This window comes from Bos grunniens, chromosome 5 (assembly GCF_055505025.1).
Source record: "Bos grunniens cultivar Pamir isolate PY7600 chromosome 5, Bosgru_T2T1.0, whole genome shotgun sequence".
Taxonomy (NCBI): domain Eukaryota; kingdom Metazoa; phylum Chordata; class Mammalia; order Artiodactyla; family Bovidae; genus Bos; species Bos grunniens.
Window position 1 is genome coordinate 59,411,957 of NC_141169.1, and position 27,887 is coordinate 59,439,843.

A 27,887-nucleotide genomic window follows, 5' to 3' on the forward strand; every position below is an offset into this window, starting at 1 on the left:
GAAATATTTGTTTTTCTAAAAAAAATTCTCTATATATTTAAATCCTGTAAGCTGTTTTCACTGTTTCAGACACTGCATATTCAACCTTCTAATTTCCTCCTTACATTAATATATATTCTTTGTTACTTAAGGCATCTTCAAGAATATGCCTCATTATGTTTCTTAGCTATAAAGAACATTTTATTATTTTTTATTTTAGGTTTGATATACTGGTGATAAATTCACTTTGATTTTTTTCTGGAAAATTCTGTTTTACTTTTTAAAAGTTTGGTATATAACACATTACAATGAGGGCACATCACCAGGTCTTCCTGTTTCCCATAGCACTGATAAGAGTCTCTTGTATACAGTTTTTTTTTTTTTAATGTATAAATATGTTATTTGTGATAATATACCTAAGATTTTAATTGCTGATGATGCAGTGTATTTTACAAAGTGCATGTACCAATTACATTCCTGTGGAGAGTGTATAAGAATTCCAGTTTTTCGCCATCTCATTTGGACTCTTTGTGGGTACCTACATGTGTGCTTGTAGTCATGTTATTTTCATATACTTACTTCCCAAATATATATTTATTTGGCCAGACCATGCATGAGGCATGCAGGATCTTAGTTCCCTGACTAGGGATTGAACCCTGGGCCCTCAGCAATGAAATCACAGAGTCTTAATCACTGGACCACCAGGGAAGTCCCAAAATATCTATTTATGTGAGGTACATGTTTTAGATATTTTGCTCATTTTCTTTGCTTTTCAAATCAGTTTTATTTAGATATAAATTATATACAATGAAATGCATCCATTTTAACTGTGAATTTTGAGAAATTTTGAAAAATATAGCCATCCAAGTAATTACCACACCACAAGATATATAATATCTCCCAAATCCCCAAAGCATTTCCTCATCAGTATATAGCTCACTTTGATCTCATTTAATAATTGACCTGCTTTTTTCACTACTGGTTTGTTTTTCCCTTTCTGGAGTGTTAAATTTAGGGAACACAGCATGTACTGTTTTGTGTCTGATAACTTTCACTCAGCATAATCTTTCTGAAATTTTCTATTTTATTTGTCTTAGCAGTTTATACCTTTGCACAGTTGAGTGTTTTTTTTTTTTTTAACTATTTTTATTTATTTATTTTTTGTTTTTTTTTTAACATAAATTTATTTATTTTAATTGAAGGCTAATTACTTTACAATACTGTACTGGTTTTGCCATACATCAACATGAGTCCACCACGAGTGTGCACACATTCCCCATCCTGAACCCCCCTTTTTTAATTGTATGAATAAACTAAAATATGTTTCTGTGTTTATTTTTAAACAAGTGTTTGACATATTTGCAACTCTGAGCTCTATGAGTTAAATGGCTACAAAAAATCATGTATATCATTTTGGGGGATGTTGATTGCCATTTTTCTTAGGTAAATAGGAGAGTAATAGCTGAGACATACGGTGACTATGTTTAACTTTTTAAGAACTTGCCAGAACGTTTTCCCAAGCAGTTGTTTCACTTCACATATGCCCACCAGCACTGAATGATAGTTCCAGTTGAAACTGGAGCCTATTATACAGAGTGAAGTAAGCCAGAAGGAAAAACATAAATACAGTATACTAACGCATATATATGGAATTTAGAAAGATGGTAACAATAACTCTGTATACGAGACAGCAAAAGAGACACTGATGTATAGAACAGTCTTATGGACTCTGTGGGAGAGGGAGAGGGTGGGAAGATTTGGGAGAATGGCATTGAAACATGTAAAATATCATGTAGGAAACGAGTTGCCAGTCCAGGTTCGATGCACGATGCTGGATGCTTGGGGCTGGTGCACTGGGACAGCCCAGAGGGATGGTATGGGGAGGGAGGAGGGAGGAGGGTTCGGGATGGGGAACACATGTATACCTGTGGCGGATTCATTTTAATATTTGGCAAAACTAATACAATTATGTAAAGTTTAAAAATAAAATAAAATTAGAAAAATAAAATAAAATAAAAGTTAAAAAAAATAAAAAAAATAAAAAAATAAAGGACGCCTACTCCTTGGAAGGAAAGTTATGACCAACCTAGATAGCATGTTGAAAAGCAGAGACATTACTTTGCCAACAAAGGTTTGTCTAGTCAAGGCTATGGTTTTTCCTGCGGTCATGTATGGATGTGAGAGTTGGACTGTGAAGAAGGCTGAGCGCCGAAGAATGGATGCTTTTGAACTGTGATGTTGGAGAAGACTCTTGAGAGTCCCTTGGACTGCAAGGAGATCCAACCAGTCCATTCTGAAGGAGATCAGCCCTGGGATTTCTTTGAAAGGAATGATGCTAAAGCTGAAACTCCAGTACTTTGGCCACCTCATGCGAAGAGTTGACTCACTGGAAGACTCTGATGCTGGGAGGGATTGGAGGCAGGAGGAGAAGGGGACGGCAGAGGATGAGATGGCTGGATGGCATCACTGACTCGATGGATGTGAGTCTCAGTGAACTCTGGGAGTTGGTGATGGACAGGGAGGCCCGGCATGCTGCGATTCATGGGGTTGCAAAGAGTTGGACACGACCGAGCGACTGATCTGATCTGATCTGATTGACTATTCATGTGATTCCTTTATGAAGTGTCTACTAAGTTTTTTTGTCATTTTTATTTGGTAATTATCATTTACCTGGTAATTATAATTTATCTGGTAACTATAGTGCTGGCTTAAACTCACCATTCAAAAAACTAAGAGCATGGCATCTGGTCCCATCACTTCGTGCATATAGATGGGGAAACAGTGGAAACGGTGACAGATTCATTTTCTTGGGCTCCAAAATCACTGTGCCATGAAATTAAAATCTATAGCCACGAAATGCAAAGATGCTTGCTCTTGGAAGAAAAGGTATGACAAATCTAGACAGTGTGCTAAAAAGCAGAGACATCACTTTGTCAACAAATATCTGGATAGTCAAAGCTATGGTTTTTCTAGTAGTTATGTGACATGAGAGTTGCATCATAAAGAAAGTTGAAGAATTGATGCTCTTGAACTGTGGTTCTGGAGAAGACTCTTGAGAGTCCCTTGGACTGCATGGAAGTCAAACCAGTCAGTCCTAAAGGAAATAAACCCTGAAAATTCACTGGAAGTATTGATGCTGAAGCTGAAGCTCCAACACTTTGGCCACCTGATGCAAAAAGTTGACTCATTTGAAAAGGCCCTGATGCTGGGAAGGATTGAAGGCAGGAAGAGAAGGGGGCTATGGAGGATGAGGTGGTTGAATGGCATCAATGACTCAATGGACATGGGTTTGAGTCAACTCCAGGAGATGGTGAAGGACAGGGAAGCCTAGCATGGTACAGTCCGTGGGATCACAGAGCTGGACACAACTGAGTGACTGAACAAAAACAACAACAATTATCACTGAGGTTTGATAACAAATTGTTAAAGATATTTGCATGTGTCATCATAAGGAGTGTTGATCTACAATTTTATTCTTGTAATTTCTTGGCCTGGTATTTGTATCAAGTTTATATGGATTTCATAAAGATTGAAAAGTGTTATCTTTTGTGTGTTCTGTAACAATTTGCATAGAATGTGTTATTTGTCTTTTGATAGTATTCATCCACATGATTTTGACTCAACATGATTTTGGAGTTTTCTTTGTGAAAAGATTTTAAAATATTAATTTAATTTCTGAAACAGAAAGAAAGGTAATAAAAGAAAGATTCTCTATTTATTTTTGAGTTAGGTTTGTAATATTTATCTTTCAAGTAACTTTTATATTTCATCTAAGATGTTAAAAATATTGGTTTAACATTGCCAATAATCATCTCTTATTGATATGTTAACATGTGGAAGCTCAACAGACTGACAATAACTAGACATATTGTGGTGATGATTTTATCATGTATAAAAATATGGAGTCACTGTGCATTTGAAGGAAATAAATAGAGTATATCAATTATAATTCTAAAACAGGAAAGACTTCTCTATGCCAATAACATAAAATACCTGGGAATATAATTTTAAAGAAGCAAAAGGAATGACTTAAACATGGTAGGTCGGTTAAAGAATTAAAAGTGATATATTTTGTTCTTCATAGAGCAGTGTTCAATAATTAGTTCTTCAGTATATGAATGGAAGGGAAAATTAATGATTAAGTGGCTCTGAAGTCAACCTGATTGGTCTACAAGCTAAAAAAAATATGAAGTTCTATCTTAAATTTGTGAAAATGAGATAGATATGCACTTTTTGAGCTGGCCTATTGACAGATACTTTTTACTATCTTAAGAGAAATGCAATTTTTTTGAGTGAGCCATCAAAGGCTTGTTTAACTTGCTTATTCCTCAGAGTATATATAAAAGGATTCAACATTGGTGATATGGAAGAAATAAGCAGTGATACACCTTTGTTAATATTTACCTCTTCTTTTGCAGAGGGTTTGATATAGATGAAGATGCAACTGCCATAAGAGATGGAAAGTACAATCATGTGGGAAGAACATGTAGAAAAAGCTTTTTTTCTTTGTTGAAGAGAAGGGAATTTTAGAATTGTCCTTATGATGTAAATGTAGGAGAGAACTACACAAAGAAGAGTGATGATGAAGATGAGTACGGAACAGGCTATAACCATCTGCTCAATTAACCATGTGTCTGAGCATGAGATCTTCAGGAGAGGTGACACATCACAGGCAAAATGGTCAATGATGTTTGAATCACAGAATTCCAGATGAAAATCTAAGCTGAGTGGTGGGAGGATAGTCATAAGTGCTGCCATCCAGCAGCAGATGACCATTGTTTTGCACAGTTTGTTGCTCATGATTGTCATATAATGCAAGGGTTTGCAGATGGCCACGTAACGATCATATGACATGGTTGCCAAGAGGAAAAATTTAGTTACCCCAAAGAGATCGGTTAAAAATAGTTGTATGAAACATGCCTTATAGGTAATAACTCTATCCCCAGTTGATAGATTGTAGAGGAATCTTGGAATACAGGTGGTTGTAAACAAGATTTCTAAGAAAGAGAAATTTTGGAGAAAAAAATACATAGGTGTTTTAAGGTGGGGATCCATCAGGGTTAGGGTAATGATGGTCAGATTTCCAGTTATACTCAAAATGTAGGTGATAAATAGAAAAATAAAGAGTAAAATCTGCAACTGAGGATCATCTGTCAGTCCCAGAAGGATGAATACTGTCACTGTGGTGTGATTTCTCATTATTGACTCCTGGATTTTGCCAAACCTACCTGTAAATGTCAGAGAGATTTGAACTGCAGAATTCAATGATGAAAACAACCAATGATGAGAACTCTCTTGCTTATTTGACTCATCCAGCATCCATGGGCTTTACTTGTTGATCTAAGGAATACATTTCTTGTTTTACGTGAGCTGAATTTCCCCATCTACTTGTACCTAATGATCAAATGAAGCTTTTAAATATGTTTTAATTGCTGATTTACAGCCTAACTTTTCTTTTAGTAAACTCCCAAATTAATTTATAATTAATTAAGCATTTAACTTTTAGCCTGGGTGGTATATTAATTACATTAATTTTTCATTTTGTATATTATAGATATTTTTATATGGTGAAATGTTTCCTTTAACTCATAAGATAAATTAAAAAATATTAACTTCAATTTCATTCCTTTGCTTTATAATTTGGGAAATGTTAAAATCCTAAAATAAAATTTTGTGTGCTCACTCAGTCGTGTCTGATTCTTTGTGACCCTATGGACTGTAGCCCACCAGGATTCTCTGTCCATGGAATTTTCCAGGCAAGAATACTGGAATGCCTTTCCATTTCCTCCTCAAGGATATATTCCTGGCCCAGGGATTGAACCTCCATCTCTGTGTCTCCTGCCCTGGCAGGCAGGTTCTTTACCACTGTGCCACCTGGGATTTTAAACTTTCAGTTTTATCTAAAACATAAATTTTGCTTTCTAAAGATTAAGAATTCATTATAATGGCAAAACGTATCTTTATTCTAAAGCATTTGCATTTGTAATCTTAAGTTTAAAGTGTAAGATAAACTACCTGTATCTTGAATCTTCTCATTGGATAACACTGTGTAGTACAATCTGCCTATTTTGTTACATGGTTCATCACATTGTGAGGTAATGCTGAGTGCAATGAATGAACTGCTGAAGGATGTAAAAGGTGTACTTTGATGCTTTCATTTAACACTCAGATTGAAGCACATTTACATGCTCTATTATGGTTAAAAAGTCAATACAAAAGTTAATGAATATCCTCACCAAGAAACTCTTTTTACTCCATTTTCATTTCTTTCAAGTCCACATTTTTGCCTTTACTTTTTCCTGTTGCATTTTTTTCTCAGACACTTATTGTCTAGATTTGAACCTCAATAGACATTATAAAGCACTCCATCATGTATCTTCCTGGGACTTACTTCAATCTAAGTCAAATATTCATATAATTAAATATAATCATAATACTAAGTGCCTTATGAAACATCACTATGAACAAAGCTAGTGGAGGTGATGGAATTCCAGTTGAGCTATTTCAAATCCTAAATGATGATGCTGTGAAAGTGCTGCACTCAATATGACAGCAAATTTGGAAAACTCAGCAGTGGCCACAGCACTGGAAAAAGTTCAGTTTTCATTCCAATCCCAAAGAAAAGCAATGTCAAAGAATGCTTAAACTACTGTACAATTGCTCTCATCTCACATGCTAACAAAGTAAAGCTCCAAATTTTCCAAGCCAGGCTTCAGCAGTATGTGAACCATGAGATTCCAGATGTTCAAGCTGTATTTAGAAAAGGCAGAGGAACCAGATATCAAATTGCCAACATCCGTTAGGTCATATAAAAAGCAAGAGAGTTCCAGAAAAAAAACATCTATTTCTGCTTTATTGATTATGCCAAAGCCTTTGACTGTTTAGATCATGACAAACTGGAGAAAATTCTTCAAGAGATGGGAATACTAGACTACCTTACCTGCCTCCTGAGAAGTCTGTATGCAGGTCAAGAAGCAACAGTTAGAACCAGACATGGAATGACAGACTGGTTCCATATTGGGAAAGAGTGTATCAAGGCTGTATATTGTTGCACTGCTTATTTAACTTATATGCAGTGTACATCATGCGAAATGCCAGGCTGGATGAAGCACAAGCCACAAACAAGATTGCCAGAGAAGTATCAATAACCTCAGATATGCAGATGACATCACATTTATGGCAGAAAGAGAAGAGGAACTAGAGAGCCTCTTGATGAAAGTGAAAGAGGAGAGTGATAAGGCTGGCTTAAACCTCAACATTCAAAAAACAAAGATCATGGTTTCTGGTCCCCTCATTACATGGCAAATAGATGGAGAAACAATGGAAACAGTGATAGACTTTATTTTCTTGGGCTTCAAAATTAATGCAGATGGTGACCGCAGTCATGAAATTAAAAGACACTTGCTCCTTGTAAGAAAGGTTTTGACCAATCTAGACAGCATATTAAAAATCAGAGATATTACATTGCCGACAAAGGTCCATATAATCAAATTTAAGGTTTTTCCAGTATTATGTATGAATGTGAGTGTTGGACCAAAAAGAAAGCTGAGTGCCGAAGAACTGATGCTTTTGAACTGTGGTGTTGGAGAAGACTCTTGAGAGTTCCTTGGACTGCAAGGAGATCCAACCGGTTAATCCTAAAGGAAATCAGTCCTGAATATTTATTGGAAGGACTGATGCTGAAGCTGAAACTCCAATACTTTGGCCACCTGATACAAAGAACTGACTCACTGGAAATGACCCTGTTGCTAGAAAAGATTGAAGGCAGAAGGAGAAGGGGACCCCAGAGGATGAAATGGTTGGATATTATCACCATCTTGATGGACATGAGTTTGAGTAAGGTCCAGGAGTTGGTAATGGACACTGATGCCTGGCGTGGAGAAGTCCAGTTCTGTTTAGTTGCTCAGTCATGTCTGACTCTTTGCGACCCCATGGACTGCAGCACACCAGGTTTCCCTGTCCGTCACCAACTCCTGGAGTTTACTCAAACTCATGTTCATTGAGTCATGATGCCATCCAACCATCTCATCCTCTGTTGTTCCCTTCTCCTCCTGCCTTCAATCTTTCCTAGCATCAGGGTGTTTTTATGATGAGTCTGTTCTTTGCATCAGGTGGCCAAAGATTGGAGTTTCAGCTTCAACATCAGTCCTTCCAATGAATATTCAGGATTGATTTCCTTTAGGATAGACTGGTTGGATCTCCATGCAGTCCAAGGGACTCTCAAGTGTCTTCTCCAACACCACAGTTTAAAAGCATTAATCTATGGCACTCAGCTTTCTTTACAGGCCAACTCTCACATCCATACATGACTACTGGAAAAACCATAACCTTGACTAGATGGATATTTGTTGGCAAATAATGGCTCTGATTTTTAATATGCTGCCTAGATTGGTCACAACTTTTCTTCCAAGGAGTAAGTGTGCGGCAGTCCAAGGGGTCATAAAAAGTTGGACATGACTGAGCAACTGAATTGAACTGAATTGATAATACTATATACTTATGTTTCTTTCTATGCTCCATGCAATTGTCTATTATATATGTTAGCTATATAATAGTTAGAACATCTTATGTGGTAGGAGATATATTAAGGTGTTAGTCATTCAGTCATGTCCGACTGTTTGAAACCCCATCGACTGTAACCCACCAGGCACCACTGTCCATGGGATTCTCCAAGCAAGAATACTGGAATGGGTTGCCATTTTCTTATCCATGGGTATATTAGCTCCACGTTAAAAGTGGGAGAACTGAGACAGAGAGAGATAAAGTTTATTTTCAAGATTTTCTAATATTAAGTAGCCACACAGAGCAACTCCAGAGTCCCAGGCTTGAATCATTGCATTCTGATTATTGATGCACGTTTACCTGAATATCTTGGTTTCATGAACAGTATTTGTATTGCTATTTAAAAAAAAAAAGATAGTGTTACTATAATATTTATTGTCAAACAAAGGTAACGAGAAAAAAAGAGGGGCGGTTATAATAATTGTGTTGCTACAACTGGTATAAATGGGCTATTTAGAACAAAAACTAAATGTATGCCACTCAGTTTATATGCAACCAGTGAGTTCATCTATAATATCAGAACTGACGGATATTACAAAGTTCAACTGGCTAATTTTCCATTTTATTCTTTTTCCTGTTAGTATGTTGATACTTCCATGTTTGCTCAATATTTGTCTCCAGAAATACTAAGGCTGAAGACTAAGGATTGTATTATTCTGGGTTAAGATCAATCTAGGTGAGAGTTATTTTTCTTATGTCTTCCATTTGATAGATTATATAAGTTTCTAAGGACAGAAATGGTATGGACCTAACAGAAGCAGAAGATATTAAGAAGAGATGGCAAGAAGACACAAAAGAACTATACAAAAAAGACCTTCACAACCCAGATAATCACGATGGTGTGATCACTGACCTAGAGCCAGACATCCTGGAATGTGAAGTCAAGTGGGCCTTAGAAAGCATCACTACGAACAAAGCTAGTGGAGGTGATGGAATTCCAGTGAAGCTATTTCAAATCCTGAAAGATGATGCTGTGAAAGTGCTGCACTCAATATGCCAGCAAATTTGGAAAACTCAGCAGTGGCCAAGGGACGGGAAAAGGTCAGTTTTCATTCCAATCCCAAAGAAAGGCAATGCCAAAGAATACTCAAACTACCACACAATTGCACTCATCTCACACGCTAGTAAAGTAATGCTCAAAATTCTCCAAGCCAGGCTTCAGCAGTATGTGAACCGTGAACTTCCAGATATTCAAGCTGGTTTTAGAAAAGGCAGAGGAACTAGAGATCAAATTGCCAACATCCGCTGGATCATGGAAAAAGCAAGATAGTTCCAGAAAAAAACATCTATTTCTGCTTTATTGACTATGCCAAAGCCTTTGATTGTGTGGATCACAATAAACTGTGGAAAATTCTGAAAGAGATGGGAATACCAGACCACCTGACCTGCCTCTTGAGAAACCTATATGCAGGTCAGGAAGCAACAGTTAGAACTGGACATGGAACAACAGACTGGTTCCAAATAGGAAAAGTTGTACGTCAAGGCTGTATATTATCACCTGCTTATTTAACTTATATGCAGAGTACATCATGAGAAACGCTGGGCTGAAGGAAGCACAAGCAGGAATCAAGATTGCCGGGAGAAATATCAGTAACCTCAGATATGCAGATGACACCACCCTTATGGCAGAAAGTGAAGAGGAAGCAAAAAGCCTCTTGATGAAAGTGAAAAAGGAGAGTGAAAAAGTTGGCTTAAAGCTCAACATTCAGAAAACGAAGATCATGGCATCTGGTCCCATCACTTCATGGCAAATAGATGGGGAAACAGTGCCAGACTTTATTTTATTGGGCTCCAACGTCGCTAAAGATGGTGATTTTCACCCTGAAATTAAAAGATGCTTACTCCTTGGAAGGAAAGTTATGACCAACCTAGATAGCATATTCAAAAGCAGAGACATTACTTTGCCAACAAAGGTCCTTCTAGTCAAGGTTATGGTTTTTCCAGTAGTCATGTATGGACATGAAAGTTGGACTGTGAAGAAAGCTGAGGGCCGAAGAATTGATGCTTTTGAACTGTGGTGTTGGAGAAGACTCTTGAGAGTCCCTTGGACTGCAAGGAGATCCAACGAGTCCATGCTAAAGGAGATCAGTCCTGGATATTCATGGGAAGGACTGATGCTAAAGCTGAAACTCCAATACTTTGGCCACCTGATGAGAAGAGTTGGCTGATTGGAAAAGTCCCTGATGCTGGGCGGGATTGGGGGCAGAAGGAGAAGGGGATGACAGAAGATGAGATGGCTGGATGGCATCATCATCGACCCGATGGACATGAGTTTGAGTGAACTCCGGGAGTTGGTGATGGACAGAGAGGCCTGGCGTGCTGTGATTCATGGGGTCGCAAAGAGTCAGACATGACCGATCGACTGAACTGAACTGAACTGAACTGAACTGAACTTGCAAGTAATGTCTTTAGTGCTCCAAGTTTTCTTATTTTACTAAATGCAAGATGAATCTTCTGTGAGTAATGCACTTTCTTGTGTTTTTAGAATATTCCTTTCAAAAAGCCTTGAGACATGTACTACCAGAGCATTTTTGATTCTTTTTTTTTATTTGATAATTTTCAAAACAGTTTGTTGTTTCCCTAGAATCCCCTACAGAACCAAAGAAATAATAATATATATATATATATATATATATATATATAGTCAATATTTATCTTTATATTAGTTTCAGCTGTGAAACAGAGCAGGACCGTATGGTCCTTCACCCTCATGTCCTCGACCTGCTTTTTGTCTGTGGAAAAACTTTAGCCAATGAATAAGTTTAATCAGAGAAGTGAGAAAATGAAGAAACAAAGGAAAACAGGCAAAGGAGACCAAATAATAATAGTTCAGTCATTAAGCATTGTGAAGGCCATTTAGTTCCTTCTCTGGGGCTGCGGATAATATTCTGAGCCACGTCCCATGAGCTGTCTTACAAATACTGAATCCCCACCAGGTGGAGAAGTAACTATATCATGACCAGCCATGTAGCCATGACATAAGCCACTACATTCTAAGAATTAGCCTCAAGGAAATGGAAACAAACCAACCTTGGAATTGAAGACTAGTTTTACTTAAAACAGGATAATCTTGATCAAATCACCGGTGACCAATATCAATATGACTATTAGAGCTGACTGCTGTTTCTGCCAGTAGCCCCTCTCCCTCAATGTATAAAAGCTCTAAATAGTTGATGGTCAGTGAGAGGGACTCAGTCTTTGGACAGGCATCATCATTCCCCCACCCTGTTACTGGCATCCAAAATAAAACAAACTTTTCTTTCTACCAACATGGCCTATTTAATGTCTTTTGAGTGGCAAGCAGGAAGACCCCATTTCAGTTACAGATGTATAGTAAAACAATTCATTGTTTGTATATATTGTAAAATAATCATCACAAGTCTAACCAACATTCACCACTTTACTTAGTTACCTAAAATACTTTCCGTGTGATGAGACCTTTTAATATCTACTGTCTTAGTAAGTTTCAAATATGTAATGCAATATAATTATCTATAGTCTCCCAGCTATAAATTACATTTCCACAACTTATTACTTTATAATTGAAGGTTGTATCTTTTAAGCCCCTTCATTCATTGTTCCCCTGCCCCCACCCTACCTCTGACAACCACCAATCTGTCCTCTATATCTCTGAGCTTGGGGGTTTTTGGTGTGTTTTTGTTTCTGTTTTTTAGATTCCACATGTATGTGACATCATGTAGTGTTTGTCTTAACTTAGTTTCCAATGTTTTGAGCCGGATCTTTCTCCTTAGTTTAAGCAGCTAAACCCTGTCTTCTGCTACTATAGGTGCAGTGGCTGACAGACCTCATCAAAGGGAGGGATATTAATTGAGGCCAAGGGTAGATAAAGTTGGATGAAAGGCTGATACCCTCTTGAACAGTTTATTGTCATTTGATGGTGCCTGTAGCTCACACTGAGAGTCCCTGTCTTGTTTCCTTCTTTTCATGAATGGAGCTCACTATCCAATAGTTCCCTTCATATCTGATTCAGATATGCTTGGGTCTTGAAATGATCTTATCTTTAGTAATCAATATATTGTTTTTCTCTGAGCCCAGCTGTTCATAGAAAAATATTTAATACTGCTGACATATTCAAATTGAAAAATCCTGATTTAAGTATTTAACTTTAACAAAACAAAAATTTAACTTTTAATTAAATTTTTTAAAACAAAAATTTTAATTTTGAAAAAGGTTAAAAAAATGAATAAAATCTCTGCTATTGATATGTGTGCGTGTGTGTGTGTGTGTGTGTGTGTTATTCCCAAACCAAATCTGCTAATGATTTCTAGGGGCCATCATTCTAGAAAGATGACTGTCAGATATTTCCATCAAATACTAACATTAATATTCACCTTATTGGTTGGTTATTTAAGTCTCACACAGGGAGGGTGAGAGATAATTGGGAGATTGGGATTGACATATACACAGTAGTGCATATAAAATAAATAACCAATAAGGACTTACTATATAGCACAGGGAATTCTATTCAATACTCTGTAATGGCATATATGGGAAAGGAATCTAAAAAAAAAGAGGATATATGTATGTGTACAACTGATTCAGGGCTTTTCCAGACTGCTCAGTGATTAAGAATCTGTCTATCAATGTAGGGGACAGAGGAGACATGGATTTGATCCCTAGGTCAGGAAGATCCCCTGCAGGAGGAAATGACAACCCATGCCAGTATTCTTGCCTGAAAAACCCCATGTAGAGGAGCCTGGCAGGCTATAGTCCATGGGGTTTCATAAGTGTTGGGCATGACTGAGCCACTGAACACAATGAGCACAGTAACTCATTCACTTTGCTGTACACTCGAAACTAACATGACAATGTAAATTTATACTCCAGTAAAATTTTTAAATATCAACTAAAAATGTCTGACACTTTGCTTAAAGAGAGAAATCTATCATGACATTCCCCATCCACCTCCCACCTTCTGCCAGAAAATATGCATGCATAGTGTGTAAATAACTGAAGGAGCAAACATTTTCATACTTACCCTGTCACCATGAAGTTATTTCATGGCACCTGTTGACAGTTTATTTGAAGATACTCATAATGATACACATGCTGAAAAGGAATATGCTAGAGGAGACATGTGAATTCTGTTTTCTCAGGGAATCGCATTCAGCTAGGAAATCCCTGAAAATGCCCAGAGCCCTCCTATATGATACAGAGCTCCCTCTGTGAGAGGCCCTGTGCCATTTTACACTGAGAATATATGTTCTTCTCTTGCTAGCTCAAATAAGGAATGTCTTGTCTAAAGGGCTAAAGGTAAAACATGGGAGAAAAATTGATTAGGAGTACTTGATATGATGAACTTTTTGGTCAGGAAAATATATTTGGCACCAAATGTTATGGCTAATTAATTCATGTATCCCACCTATAATGAGTCAATAACAAAAGAGTCCGTGGAGACCCACGTTTAAAAGTTATTAAGGAATGGTATAAATATAAGTTTTGGCAATCAACTTTCCACAAGGTAGCAGTGGGAACATTGTCTTTGAGGACAAGAAAATGCAACAATAGCATTAGACACACTGTGATGGTGCAGTATAATAAATGTCAAATGATAAAATATTTGATTTTTTTTTCACAGTCTCTAAGGCAATTAAATAGGCATAACAAGCCTTTATCCACTTTCTTTAAACAACTCATGGATACTATAAAAATATGAAAATAAAAAGGAAAAAAATGACATAGTAATTACCAGCATAAATTATGTTATAAAAGTAGCATCAGAGATTTTTCCCCTCGACCAAAAGTACATAACTAAATCTGTAAACACTTGTAATCTACCATTTACATACAACCTATGGCAATTCTATTTAATTATAAACATATACTTTTTATATGTTTTTATATGAAAATTTTGTTTTCAAAAATGAAAGGCTACCTTTAGGCGAATCCAAGGCAAACTGCACTTGTGATGACTCAGCAAAATAGCACCTGAGAGACACTGTTAACTTCAGGGATAAAGTCTTAAATTTATGGCACATAAAACAGTTTAACCAAATGATGGGCATTTCATACAGTTGGCCAAACCTAGAAATCAGTAGGCATAGGGAGTATACTCCTGTGAGCTGACTCTGAATTATAGGTATACAATTTTGAGAGTTGTAACTAAATATACATTTTCAGGGGAGTTTGTAGGGAGATACATGCAAGGCACAAGCTGGAATGAAGATTGCCAGGAGAAATATCAATAACCTCAGATATGCAGATGACACCACCTTTATGGCAGAAAGTGAAGAAGAACTAAAGAGCTTCTTGATGAAAGTGAAAGAGGAGAGTGAAAAAGTTGGCTTAAAGCTCAACATTCAGAAAACTAAGGTCATGGGATCCAGTCCCTTCACTTCATGGCAAATAGATGGGGAAACTGGAAACAGTGGCTGACTTTATTTTTCTGGGCTCCAAAATCACTGCAGATGGTGACTGCAGCCATGAAATTAAAAGACTCTTACTCCTTGGAAAGTTATGACCAACCTAGACAGCATATGAAAAAGCAGAGACATTACTTTGTCAACAAAGGTCCATCTAGTCAAGGCTATGGTTTTTCCAGTAGTCATGTATGGATGTGAAAGTTGGACTGTAAAGAAAGCTGAGCACCAAGGAATTGGTGCTCTTGATCTTTGATGTTGGAGAAGACTCTTGAGAGTCCCTTGGATTGCAAGGAGGTCTAACCAGTCCATCCTAAAGGAGATCAGTCCTGAGTGTTCATTAAAAGGACTGATAATGAAGCTGAAACTCTAATACTTTGGCCACCTGATGCGAAGAGCTGACTCATTTGAAAAGACCCTGATGCTGGAAAAGATTGAGGGCATGAGGAGAAGGGGACAACACAGGATAAGATGGTAGGATGATATCACCGACTCAATGGACATGAGTTTGGATAAACTCTGGGAGTTGGTGATGGACAGGGAGGCCTGCAGTGCTGCGGTTCATGGGGTTGCAAAGAGTCAGGCATGCCTGAGAAACTGAACTGAACTGAATATATATATATATATATATATATATATATATATATGAAAGAAGAACACCTATCAATGTAATGATGAATGCACCTATCAGTGTGATGATGAATGTCACCACCCCACAGATTATAATGATCTATTCTATGTGCCATGTATCTGAGCTTGAGATCTTTAGGAGGGGACCTGCATCACACCCAAAATGATGAATGGCACTGGAGTCACAGAATTCTATCCAGAGGCCCATATGAGTGGTGTGATGACAATCATCAACCCAGAGATCCAGCAGCAGAGCACAAAGATGATGCAGACTCTACTGTTCACAAAGGGGTTTACAGATGGTCACATAGGGGTCATAGGACATGACTGCCAGAAGAAAAAATGCTGTGACTCCAAAGAGTTCAACAAAAAATATTTGACCAGCACAGTAATTAAGCCCCTGATGGTTCAGATGATAAAGCAACTACCTGCAATGCAAGAGACCCAGGTTCGATCCCTGGATTGGGAAGATCCCCTGGAGAAGGGAATGGCAACCCACTCCGGTATTCTTGCCTGGAGAACTCCATGGACAGAGGATCCTGGTGGGCTACAGTACTTGGAGTCTCAAAGAGTTGGACATGACTGAGCAAATTTCACTTCACTTCTTCAGGTGTTATAAGTAATGGTATTGTTCCCACTTATTATGCTGTACAGGAATCTCAGAATACACACCATTGTGAATGAGACTTCTAAGAAGGCAAAGTTTTTAAAGAAAAAATACATAGGTGTTTTAAGATGAGAATCCATGAATGTAAGAATAATAATGGTCAGATTTCCAGTAACACTCATCACATACGTAAGAAATAAAAAGACAAAAATCAGAACTAACTGCTATGGGTCTTCTGTAAATCCCAAGATGAATGTTGTTATGACTGTGATTTCTCATTACCAGCTTTGATGTTTTAGATGATCTACATGTAAAAAAGTCAAAGAAAAGTTATCCAAACAGATGAAAAGAAATAATAAGCAAAAGAAAAAAAAAACACAATGAAATGGAAAAGAGAGACAAGAAAGAAGATGAATATAATCAAAAGCTGATTCTTGGAGAGGATGTCTAATATTGATAAACTGTTATTGTGGCTGGTCTGGAAAAAAAGAGAAATCATTGCAAATTATGCAGATATAAAAACAGAAAAATATCATGTCTCTACAAAGTAGATTTGACAACTTAAATGAATGAATCAATGCTATGAAAGATACAGTCTACCAAAGCTAGTTCAAGATGAAATATTTAACCTATATATCCCTATCTCTAACATTAAACAGGTACATAAATCATCCAACAAAGAGAACTGTAGCCTCAGATGGTTTAATTGTATGTTTCTATCAAACACTGAAAAACAGGAAAAATCATGTATGATACAAATCCTTTCATACAGTTTTTGAGAGCAAAAATCATAGTATTATCTGATGTGATTGTCAATGTAAGTAGTCAAGATATAAATGGTAACTGTCATGAGAAGCAGAAGTGTAAAGGCAAAGAAGTTTTTTTTTTTTACATTCTACCCCCAGTGGTAAATATTGTTTCCAAGTCATTTGTGAAATGTTCACTGTGTAGATTATCATTCACAGACCATGCACAAACTTGTAAGAGGTGATACAGTAAAAAGCACATTGTATAAATTACATAAATTAAGACTGAACAGTAAAATTATTCAGTTGAATGCAAGAAAGGAGAAACAAAAAAATGAACAGCAATGGGAACAAACAAATATCAAGTAAAAAAATGATAGGCCAAAGTCCAAACATAAATGATGATACACTGCCTATAAATGTTCAAAGCATACCATACTAATTAAAAGAGATTATAACAATGCATTTTTTAAAAAATTGCCTACCTGGATGTTATATACAAGCACACCACTTGTATATAAGATGTACTTATATATTTGAGGTTGTGTTTGTGTGTGTGTGTGTGTGTTTACATATAATATAACATCTATTGTCCCCATCTTAACCAATTTATAACATAGGACTAGAGATTTCATTCGCCATAGGCCCAAAGACATCCATGATGACATTCAAGAAATGAATTTCTCACATCCTGTGAACTATCCAAATTAAAAAAAAGCACACACTATATATATATATATATATATTACATATATGTTTATGTATAAATGTTTGTATGTATCTTTAGGAAATTGATAGGAACTATTTTAATTAGTTTTCCAAGTTTCAGAATAGAAAAATATTGATTTGAGAAATATACACATACTTACATTTTAGTCTGTCATTCAGGCTTCAATTTTTGTTTTCTCCCTACATAGTCTCACAATTAAACAAGAATTGTTAATAGTGACATAGATACAGTCTAGTGATTCTTTCTCACTTGCACTCAAAGACAGCAATGGAAATGCATAAACAGGCAGTATAAATTTTTATATTCAAATGTTTAGCATTTACTGTGAATGACAATATGAGTCTAAATTTAAAAATGAAGTATTTCTATATAATCTGAAGAGTTAGATAAAAGGAAAGACTAGTAAAAAGGCAAAAGAAAATCAGAAATTCTCTGATTCTTGAGTAGTTGATGTTGTGGTCCAACAATTTTTTAACAGAGAGTGGTTCCCTGAAAAGTATCACTAAAGATATGATTGAGGATGCTTTCTTTATGTGGTCAACCTGTAACAGGTAAGATAAACTAAGTTAGAAAAGTGTCCTTGGTGACCATGCTTAAAAATCACTAATGAATGTAAAATATGATAATATAGAAAAGCAAAAGCAAAGCTAACAAATACACCCAGGAACTGGGATAGTCCTATGAGACTGGAGGGGCATTAACAACACCAAGGTAAGGAGGTATCTTCATGGTACTACATCTTTGCAAAATGATGACCCAGATCATACTTTTTCATGTTAATTCACATTTTTAATTGCTAATAATCATAGTTTTCAAATATTTATTGATAATTTATGCTTTGTTTATTAACAGACTGTTATGGTCCCTTCACTGTTTTTGAATTAAAGTGACTCCTTATGCTTTTCTGGGCACACAAGTGTGGCAGCATGGCAAATAGATGGGGAAACAATGACTGACTTTATTTTTCTGGGCTCCAAAATCACTGCAGATGGTGATTGAAGCCAGGAAATTAAAAGACACTTACTCCTTGGAAGGAAAGTTATGACTAACCTAGACAACATATTAAAAAGCAGAGACATTATTTGTCAACAAAAGTCCATCTAGTTAAGGCTATGGTTTTTCCAGTGGTCATGTATGGATGTGAGAGGTGGACTATAAAGAAAGCTGAGTGCCGAAGAAGTGATGCTTTTGAACTGTGGTGTTGGAGAAGACTCTTGAGAGTCCCTTGGACTGCAAGGAGGTCCAACCAGTCCATTCTAAAGGAGATCAGTCCTGGGTGTTCATTGGGAGGACTGATATTGAAGCGGAAACTCCAATACTTTGGCCACTTAATGTGAAGAACTGACTCATTTGAAAAGACCCTGATGCTGGGAAAGATTGAGGACAGGAGAAGGGAACAATGGAGGATAAGATGGTTGGATGGCATCACCAACTCGATGGACATGGGTTTTGGTGGACTCCGGGAGTTTGTGATGGACAGGGAGGCCTTGTGTGCCACGGTTCATGGGGTCACAAAGAGTTGGACACAACTGAGCAACTGAACTGAACTGACTTACGCTTTTCTAAGATATTTGTATACATTCAAGGCTATCAATCTTTGAAAGTCTAATGCTGTAAATCCTATTTCACTCTTTGTTATTTAACATTTAATACTATTGTGTTGGCCAAGAAGTTTTTTTTAGTTTTTAAGCAAAAATAAAGGACACATTTTCCATTTTCACTAAGGACTTTCTTGAACAACATATTCACTGTTTTGTTTCACTACTTCCCACCATTTTCCAAGTAACTTCATAATTCTATCTTGCCAAAAGTTTTGATACTTTTGAGCAAAGAGCTGTTCAAGGTGCCTTTTACTGTCTTCCAGGGAATTGGAATTTTTTCCATTAAGAGGGTTGCATAAAGATTGAAATAATTTGAGATCTGAAGGTGCAATATCCACGGACTATGTCAGATGAATCAGAACTTCCCAGCCATGTTATAACAGTTTTTGCCTGGCATTCAAGGAAACATATAGTCTTCCTTTATCCTGATGGAATATTATGGGTTTTCTGTTCACTAACTCCAGATGCTTTTCATTGAGTGCTTCTTTTAGATGGTCGAATTGGGAGCAGTACTTATTGGAATTAATAGTTTGGTTTTTCAGAAGGAGCTCATAATAGAAGGACTCCCTTCCAATCTCACCATATACACATCACCTTCTTTGAAATGGGTCTTTGCTGTGGTTGGTGGTAGTTCATTTTGCTTGTCCTATGATCTGTTTCATTCCACGTTATTGTACAGTATCCACTGTACTGTGGATACTGTACAATATCCACTGTATGATTCCAGTGTACAATATCCACAATTGTGGCAAATTTGCCACAATTTGTTTTAATTTTCATTATTTTTAATTAGAGAATTGCATATGGAAATATAGTCAAGAAGTTTTTTCTCGCTTAAATTATGTGCAACTCAAACATTAAAATGATTAACATAACCAATATGGACTTCCCTAGTGCTCAGATTGGAGAAGGCAATGGCACCCCACTCCAGTACTCTTGCCTGGAAAATCCCATGGATAGAGGAGCCTGGTAGGTTACAGTCCATGGGGTTGCTAAGAGTCAGACACGACTGAGCAACTTCACTTTGACTTTTCACTTTCATGCATTGGAGAAGGAAATGGCAACCCACTCCAGTATTCTTGCCTAGAGAATCCCAGGGATTGGGGAGCCTGGTGGGCTGCCGTCTATAGGGTCGCACAGAGTCGGACATGACTGAAGCGACTTAGCAGCAGCAGCAGCAGAGCTCAGATGGTAAAGAATCCACTTACACTGCGGGAGACCTGAGTTTGATCCCTGGGTTCTGAAGATCCCCTGGAGAAGGGAATGGCAACCCACTCCAGTATTCTTGCCTGGAGAATCCCCATGGACTGAGGAGCCTGGCAGGTTATAGTACCGGGGGTCACAAAAAGTCAGACATGACTGAGTGACTTTCACTTCACTTCAACATAACCAAGCTGTTGAAAATTATTTTCAGTGCTTGATTTGGATATTTTGAGTATGTCGGCTGTCTCCTGTTGGTGTAACATTCATTGCTCTCCATTATTGTCTTTATTTGACTGCTGTCAACTTCACTAGTCTATTTGACTGTGGAATGTCATCCAGTGAGAAATCTCCAGCACAAAACTCTGCAAACCACTTTCGACACCTTCAGTGAGTCACAGCACCTTCTTCATAGTCTGCACAAATCTTTTTGTGTGTGTGCTTCAGTTGCATTTTTATCTTTCTTGATATAAAAAGCATAATATGCTGAAAATGTTTTTTCTTCAATCATCAGTATTAAAATACCTCACAAAAATTCACCAATTTTGATGTTTTTTAAAAAATGCATATTGATATAATAGCTGTCACATTACAATCTAATTGTTTTGAATGATGCTAAAGATAACTAAGCATTAGTAGAGTCAGCTCACAGAAAAAAAAAAAAAAAAAAACAATGGAATGTTTTGGCCAAACCAGTACTTACGGTGCTGGTGGTATCCTGAAAATTTGGTTGAATTGTAGTAAAATATGCTTCCTTTTGTTTTATTGTTTCTGAATCTTTTGTCATTATGGTTTACTGTTTCTGATGTTGTCATATATTTGCTTACATTTTCTTCCTATTATTTTATTATTTATTTTCTTTACATTAACATCAGCATCCAACATGCAGAAGTCAATAAAATAAGGCAGTATCAAAAGAAAATATATAGAAAAAGTCCATTGTGAGGTAGGAGAGACAAACCCTAGGTGAGCATGGTATCATGGAAAACAAATGTAAAGGGTTTCATGCGCCATGAGGTTTGGAAATGTTGATTTTTAAATTTTTTCATTCTTTATATGTGAATAATTTGGCATTATAATTTCCCTATAGAGTTTCCCTTCTTTATTATAAATTCACATACACATTACTATCCATAAACATTACACATACACATTACTATCCACGTATATTAGTACTGGTGTCACTATGAATTATTTTCTTAGCTGTTATGACTCTTTGTTTCTAAGGTGATTTTTTTCCAGCATTCACTATTTTTCGAATTTGATCTTCAAGAAGTCTTCTATGTCATCATGGAATTTCCCACTTAGTATTGGAGCATAGTAGTGTTGTCAATCTTTCAAAAGACAAAGCTAAGAAAAAAAACATGTTAAGAAATCATTAGTTTACACTGTTGCTTTTTAATTTTAATTTTAATTCAGCACCACTGAACTATTTTCTCATCGAATTTGATTCTCCCCCCCTCCTCCTTTTATCCCTTCAGTCAAATTCCTAGTTCTCAACATCAGTATATTTACTAGTTTACCCAATGCTAAAATTCAGACAAGGTGAAATCAGAATTAGTCAGTACTATCAATGATAAAATACAAAATGTATGAAGTTAAAGCTATGTTTGTAATCCTTTTACCCTTTAGACTGCCCCACAGTGGGTCCATGATCAGAGCATGATATTTTAAAAAGTCACATACTAAATTATTTTTTTTTCTTTCTTTGCTTTCAACTCCTATGGTTCTTTTTTTTAAATTTTATTTTATTTTTAAACTTTACAATATTGTATTAGTTTTGCCAAATATCGAAATGAATCTGCCACAGGTATACCTGTGTTCCCCATCCTGAACCCTCCTCCCTCCTCCCTCCCCATACCCTCCCTCTGGGTCCTCCCAGTTTTATTCACAGCATAATACTGTTATTTCATTTGATTTTTATTCAATTTCAGTGTTTTTTTTTCTTGCAATATGATACTTTAAACTTTACATAAAATAATGATATGGTTGAAAAAAATCCCAGTTTTGATTAAAAGGAAAAAAAACGTTTTCCTGACAAAATATTTGCATGTATGATAACAACTACAAACTGGCATTTGCAATTTACCTCTACAAGGATTAAATCATGAGCCACTGCAGCTGCTGACCTTCAACACCCCTGAAAGGACTTCAGGGTGGAGATCAGGATTGAGGCACCCTGAGCTCTGGAAAAAAACCAATAGAACAGGCCTTCAGATAAATATTTTCAAAAGATTTTATGAGCCCATCTTTTTGCATCTCCTTGTATCTAGACAGCACTAAAATCATTATTGGTGACATCTGTTCCTTGGGACTAGCAGCAAGCCTTGCCCAAAATGTGTGCTTGACTGCAGGTATCACTCTTCACTAAAATCATGTATAATGATGACCTTCATCCCTACCTCTCTGGAGCTGTTTCTCAGAGCTATCTGAAATACTGTCTCCAGAGCTATTGTCCTCATTTTGCCTCAAGTAAAACTTAATTCAGAACTCTCATGTGCAACTCTCATGTGCATTTTTTTTTCCGTTGACAGTGATATGAAAATGTCACTCTTTTTATCATATATTTATTCACTCAAAAGTTAAGCATTCAAATTCTGGGTCTGATTTAAGCCATTAGATTGTTTATCTATCTACCTACCTATCTATCTATCATAATATCTAGCTATAGTCTGCTGTCAACTAACCACTCATTTACTTAATTGGAAGTATTGCATAATGGGTAACAAGCTACACTTTGGAATCATGAATCTGATTGCAATCATGACTCCATGGTTTTTTTTTTTTTGTTTGTTTGTTTTATTTCTACTACATTTCTTTTTATTTTATTATTATTATTATTATTTTACTTTATTGTATTGGTTTTGCCATACATCAACATGCATCCGCCACGGGTGTACACGTGTTCCAAATCCTGAACCTCCCTCCCACCTCCCTCCCCATACCATCCCTCTGGGTCATCCCAGCGCACCAGCCCCAAGCTTTCTGTATCCTGCATAGGGTTTTAAACTTTGTCATGAGTGTAAATTAGTGAAATGATTTCCCTAAGTATTAGTTTTTACAAAAGCAAAGGTCGTAAATATGTGTACTTTGCCTGTGGCTGCTAAGTCACTTCAGTCGTGTCCAGCTCTGTGTGACACCATAGATGGCAGCCCACCAGGCTCCCCCATCCCTGGGATTCTCCAGGCAAGAACACTGGAGTGGGTTGCCATTTCCTTCTCTTCAATGCATGAAAGTGAAAGTGAAGTCGCTCAGTCATATCCGACTCTTAGCGACCCCATGGACTGCAGCCTACCAGGCTCCTCCATCGCCTATTGATGACTAATTTAAATAATATAAATATAGCAATTAGCAGTGTTTCATGCATACTAAATTTTAAACCAAATTTGGACATTATAATAATTAGTAATATTTCAAAAAGCTTGAATTTAGGTGCACATCCTTAAATCACCAAATAAAATATCCATTCTCAAATCATAGTAATATACAGAAGCTCTAATTTTTTAATATTGAATAGAGTTTTTTGTTTTTTTTTTTAGAAAACAGTAATAGTATTTGTGGTAGGTAGCAACATGCTGATCTAGTGATAATTCACATATTGGAAAAAACATAACCTCAAGAGGATTTATCCTGGTATCTTGGTAACTGCTGGTTTACAGGGTATACATGATTGTGTAAAGTTAAAAAATAAAAAAAAATAAAAAAATAAAAAAAAATGAAATGAGTATTTTTAAATGTGATGAGTCTCTCAATACTTCATATCAGCATGCTTGAAGCAATAAGCTTATTTTTAATTAAATGATAAAAACAAGGGATAAATGGTGTTTTGTGTGGCTTTTTCAGTGTTATTTCATCTTTTCTACTTCCCATAGAGACACTATCCCCTGAGGTTTCTTGTAAAGAAGCACTCACTCCATTTAAATAATTTGAACCTGGCAGATATTTCTCAAGTATCAAACTAGCTAGTCACCTCAGCTGTGATAATTATTATGGATGTTGGTACAGTGGGATTGGTTGAACAGATATAAATTTTCTAGTAACAGAGAGAAGTTTACTAGAAATCTTTATTATTCAAGACATATATTCAGTTTCATGTGATAGTGAAGAAAATTCCATTACTAATATAGTCACACTTTACTCTCTGATTGGAATTAATATGAGAGTTTATTTAATATTATTTTCCAATAAATATGTTTGACTATATTATGGTTGATGTTTATTTACATAGTCTAGAGAAAAAAAAAGATACCTACATATTTTACTAATGGTGGTAAGTAGTGTCTTACTTTTCTCTTAAATATTTAAGAATAATTATTGCTACCCTGTAAATAACATACAAATAAATAACAGCGATTTAAAGGTGATATTAATTCTCTTTGAATAAAGCATTGATTATTTCTCATCTATTTATGAATCTGTAAATGCAAGAACACGAAGCTTGAGATATGTATTTGCACTTACATTTCCAGTACTTCATGGATTACACCAGACACTGTGCTGTGTGGGAATGTGAAGGGAATGATGATTATTGTACTGCTCTAGACAAAGAGAACCTTGGCAACTCTAGATGTCAATCAAACATTAAAAGGTTGGGGAATCTTTTTCTTGGAGAATTTATATCACATGTTTTAATACATTTTTGAAAAAACAGAAAAATTAACTCCCTGAGGAGTACTAATTCTGACCCAACACTTTGATGTATGACAATTTATCACTTATAATTATGGATTTTCAAATCTGTACTGGTTGCAGAACAAATATCTGCTTCTTGATTTTGAAATTACTCTGATACCAACAATTAACCTACAAAAAAGTTTAATATATTTTTCAGAAAAAAGTAGAAATTAGGGGAAGAGCATGTTAACAAAATAAACAGGGCCAAATGAAGACCAGATCAAGGAAGGAAGGTTTAGATTCATCTGTGGTTCTCTAAGAGCTGCCTTTTCCATTAACAGCCTGGAGCTAATTCATTGGAGTATTAATCTAAGAGGAGAAGAATATGCTAATATACATGAAATGAAAAACAAAGATTTGCTTTAAATAATAAGTAAAATTATATATCTAATTAATGTGGAGTTTGTGAATTCCTATGTGAAGTAACAGGCTAAATCATGTAGAAGGAAAAGTATTATATATTCAATAAGAAAAGGAAGAAAAGCTTCAGAACAGGCAAAAATATTGATTGGCATAATAATTGCTGAGAAGGAAGGTAATTTACATTATTTTATTTTTATTTTTTAAATTTTATTTTATTTTTAAACTTTACATAATTGTATTAGTTTTGCCAAATATCAAAATGAATCCACCACAGGTATACATGTGTTCCCCATCCTGAACCCTCCTCCCTCCTCCCTCCCCATACCATCCCTCTGGGTCATCCCAGTGCACTAGCCCCAAGCATCCAGTATCGTGCATCGAACCTGGACTGGCAACTCGTTTCATACATGATATTATTTTAAAATGAAGAAAACATTGTATACTCTACGATGTAGTCTGTTTTCCTTTTTTTCAGTGCTTATATTCTAAGTTTATTTGGAAATAGTCTACCTATTTCACAAATGGTTGACAAACATTTCTTCAGAGTAAGAGGAAAATGAACTTCTTCATTGGGTATATTTTAGTTGAAAACATGGCTCTAAAATATATAACCAATTAGTACTCTGACTTCACCAAAATTCTTTTGCTTTTATAAAAAAATTAGAGAATAAAAATATGTTTTATTGAAAGATTTCCACTGTAATTTAGTATCTGATTAAAAGATAATTTAATGACAAGTGATGTTAGACTCTGAATATGTATAACTGGATGGAGATTGTGATGATCTTTTCTGTATTTTCTCTTTTATTATTTGGTCTCCATTACATGTGGCAAAATGTTGAAGTTCTCAATGCATTGTTAATTTTTTGTAAATGTGATTATATCTGCTTTATATTCATTTTCAGGTTTTCCTAGATTCAACTTTTATTTATTTTGCTGGAGTACTACAAATTATGTTCTCTTTTTCTCTTGTTGTCCTTTCTATGCCTTCATCAGTAGTTTCTAGAGAAGTTACTTCTCTAGGTGACTAGCTGGGACTGAATCAAATGTCCCTTTAATATGAAATTTGAAGTATCAGAATTTAACTGTAGGTTTTAATTCACTTCACTGGTATAATTTTATTTTGATGAAGTTAATTAAAAATTAATGAATTATTTTGAAATCTGAACCAAGGATTTATTTAATTTATTTAACAATGGACAGATTGGAAGCAGTTGTAATTGACTGGAAGTTTGTAAATAAGCCTGAAAAAAATCAACTCTTATGGATTTTATAGGTCAATATCCAAAACTGAGTTGACTCCGGTAATAATAGTATTTGTAGCACAGTTCTAGAGCATATCTTCAAACTCAGGCAATTGGGTATGTGCCTATGTATACTTTAATATATCATATCTTAAAGATAAATCTATTCCTGTAGTTTCTTATTTTTATACCTTTTTATTACAAGACATTGTTTGAAATCACAGAGGAGACATGAAGAATCATACAAGGCACACAGAGTTTGTCCTTCTGGGACTGACAGATGATTCTCAGTTACAGATCCTAATTTTTTTTGTTTCTGCTTCTAAATTACACATTGAGCATGATCGGAAACTTAACCATCATTGCCCTCACTCTGTTGGAGTCCCATCTCAAGACCCCAATGTATTTCTTCCTCCATAATTTCTCTTTCCTGGAAATGTCATTCACAAGTGCTTGCATCCCCAGATTCCTAATCACCACTGTAAACAGAGAAAAGACTATTTCTTATATTGGTTGTCTGTCTCAGTTATTTTTTTACATATTCTTGGGACTTACAGAATTTTTCCTTCTGGCGGTTATGTCCTATGACTGCTATGTTGCCATTTGCAAGCCTTTGCGTTATACATCCATCATGAGCAGCACAATTTGTCATCAGCTGGTACTCAGTTCTTGGGCATCTGGCTTCCTGGTCATTTTCCCTCCACTGATTTTGGGTCTTTACCTGGATTTCTGTGATTCAAATGTTATTGATCATTTCATTTGTGATATTTCTCCTATTCTACAACTTTCTTGCTCAGACACATATTTACTAGAAATGATTGCATTTTTATTAGCTGCGATAATCCTCGTGGTCACACTGTTATTGATAATTCTTTCTTACTCTTACATCATCAAGACAATTCTAAAATTCCCTTCAGCTCAACAAAAGAAAAAAGCCTTTTCTACCTGCTCTTCTCACATGATTGTTGTATCCATCACTTATGGTAGTTTTATATTCATCTACATAAAGCCCTCAGCAAATGAAAGGATCACTTTAAGCAAAGGAGTGGCTGTATTAAATACTTCAATTGCTCCTTTGTTGAACCCATTCATTTATACTCAGAGGAACCAGCAAGTTCAACAAACCTTCAGAGATGTATTTAGAAAGATATTTTCTGCTTCAGACAAGTAA

The 27,887-nt window shown here is 36.0% G+C and overlaps 2 protein-coding genes and 1 pseudogene across 2 annotated transcripts; 1 reads left to right on the forward strand and 2 right to left on the reverse strand.

Moving 5' to 3' along the window:
• Positions 1–4,242: 4,242 nt before the first annotated feature.
• Positions 4,243–5,480, reverse strand: LOC147372143 (olfactory receptor 6C68-like). Its single transcript, XM_086403612.1, has one exon. The coding sequence runs from the start codon at positions 5,296–5,298 to the stop codon at positions 4,243–4,245; it is 1,056 nt and encodes a 351-aa protein (XP_086259738.1). The 5' UTR covers positions 5,299–5,480.
• A 5,729-nt stretch (positions 5,481–11,209) lies between these two features.
• Positions 11,210–23,743, reverse strand: LOC147372144 (olfactory receptor 6C2-like; annotated as a pseudogene).
• A 3,204-nt stretch (positions 23,744–26,947) lies between these two features.
• Positions 26,948–27,887, forward strand: LOC147372145 (olfactory receptor 6C70-like). Its single transcript, XM_086403966.1, has one exon. The coding sequence runs from the start codon at positions 27,057–27,059 to the stop codon at positions 27,885–27,887; it is 831 nt and encodes a 276-aa protein (XP_086260092.1). The 5' UTR covers positions 26,948–27,056.

Coding starts and splice junctions, on each gene's coding strand:
- LOC147372143 (XM_086403612.1), bottom strand. CDS start 5,298: ATGCTGGATGAGTCAAATAAGCAAGAGAGTTCTCATCATTGGTTGTTT.
- LOC147372145 (XM_086403966.1), top strand. CDS start 27,057: ATGATCGGAAACTTAACCATCATTGCCCTCACTCTGTTGGAGTCCCAT.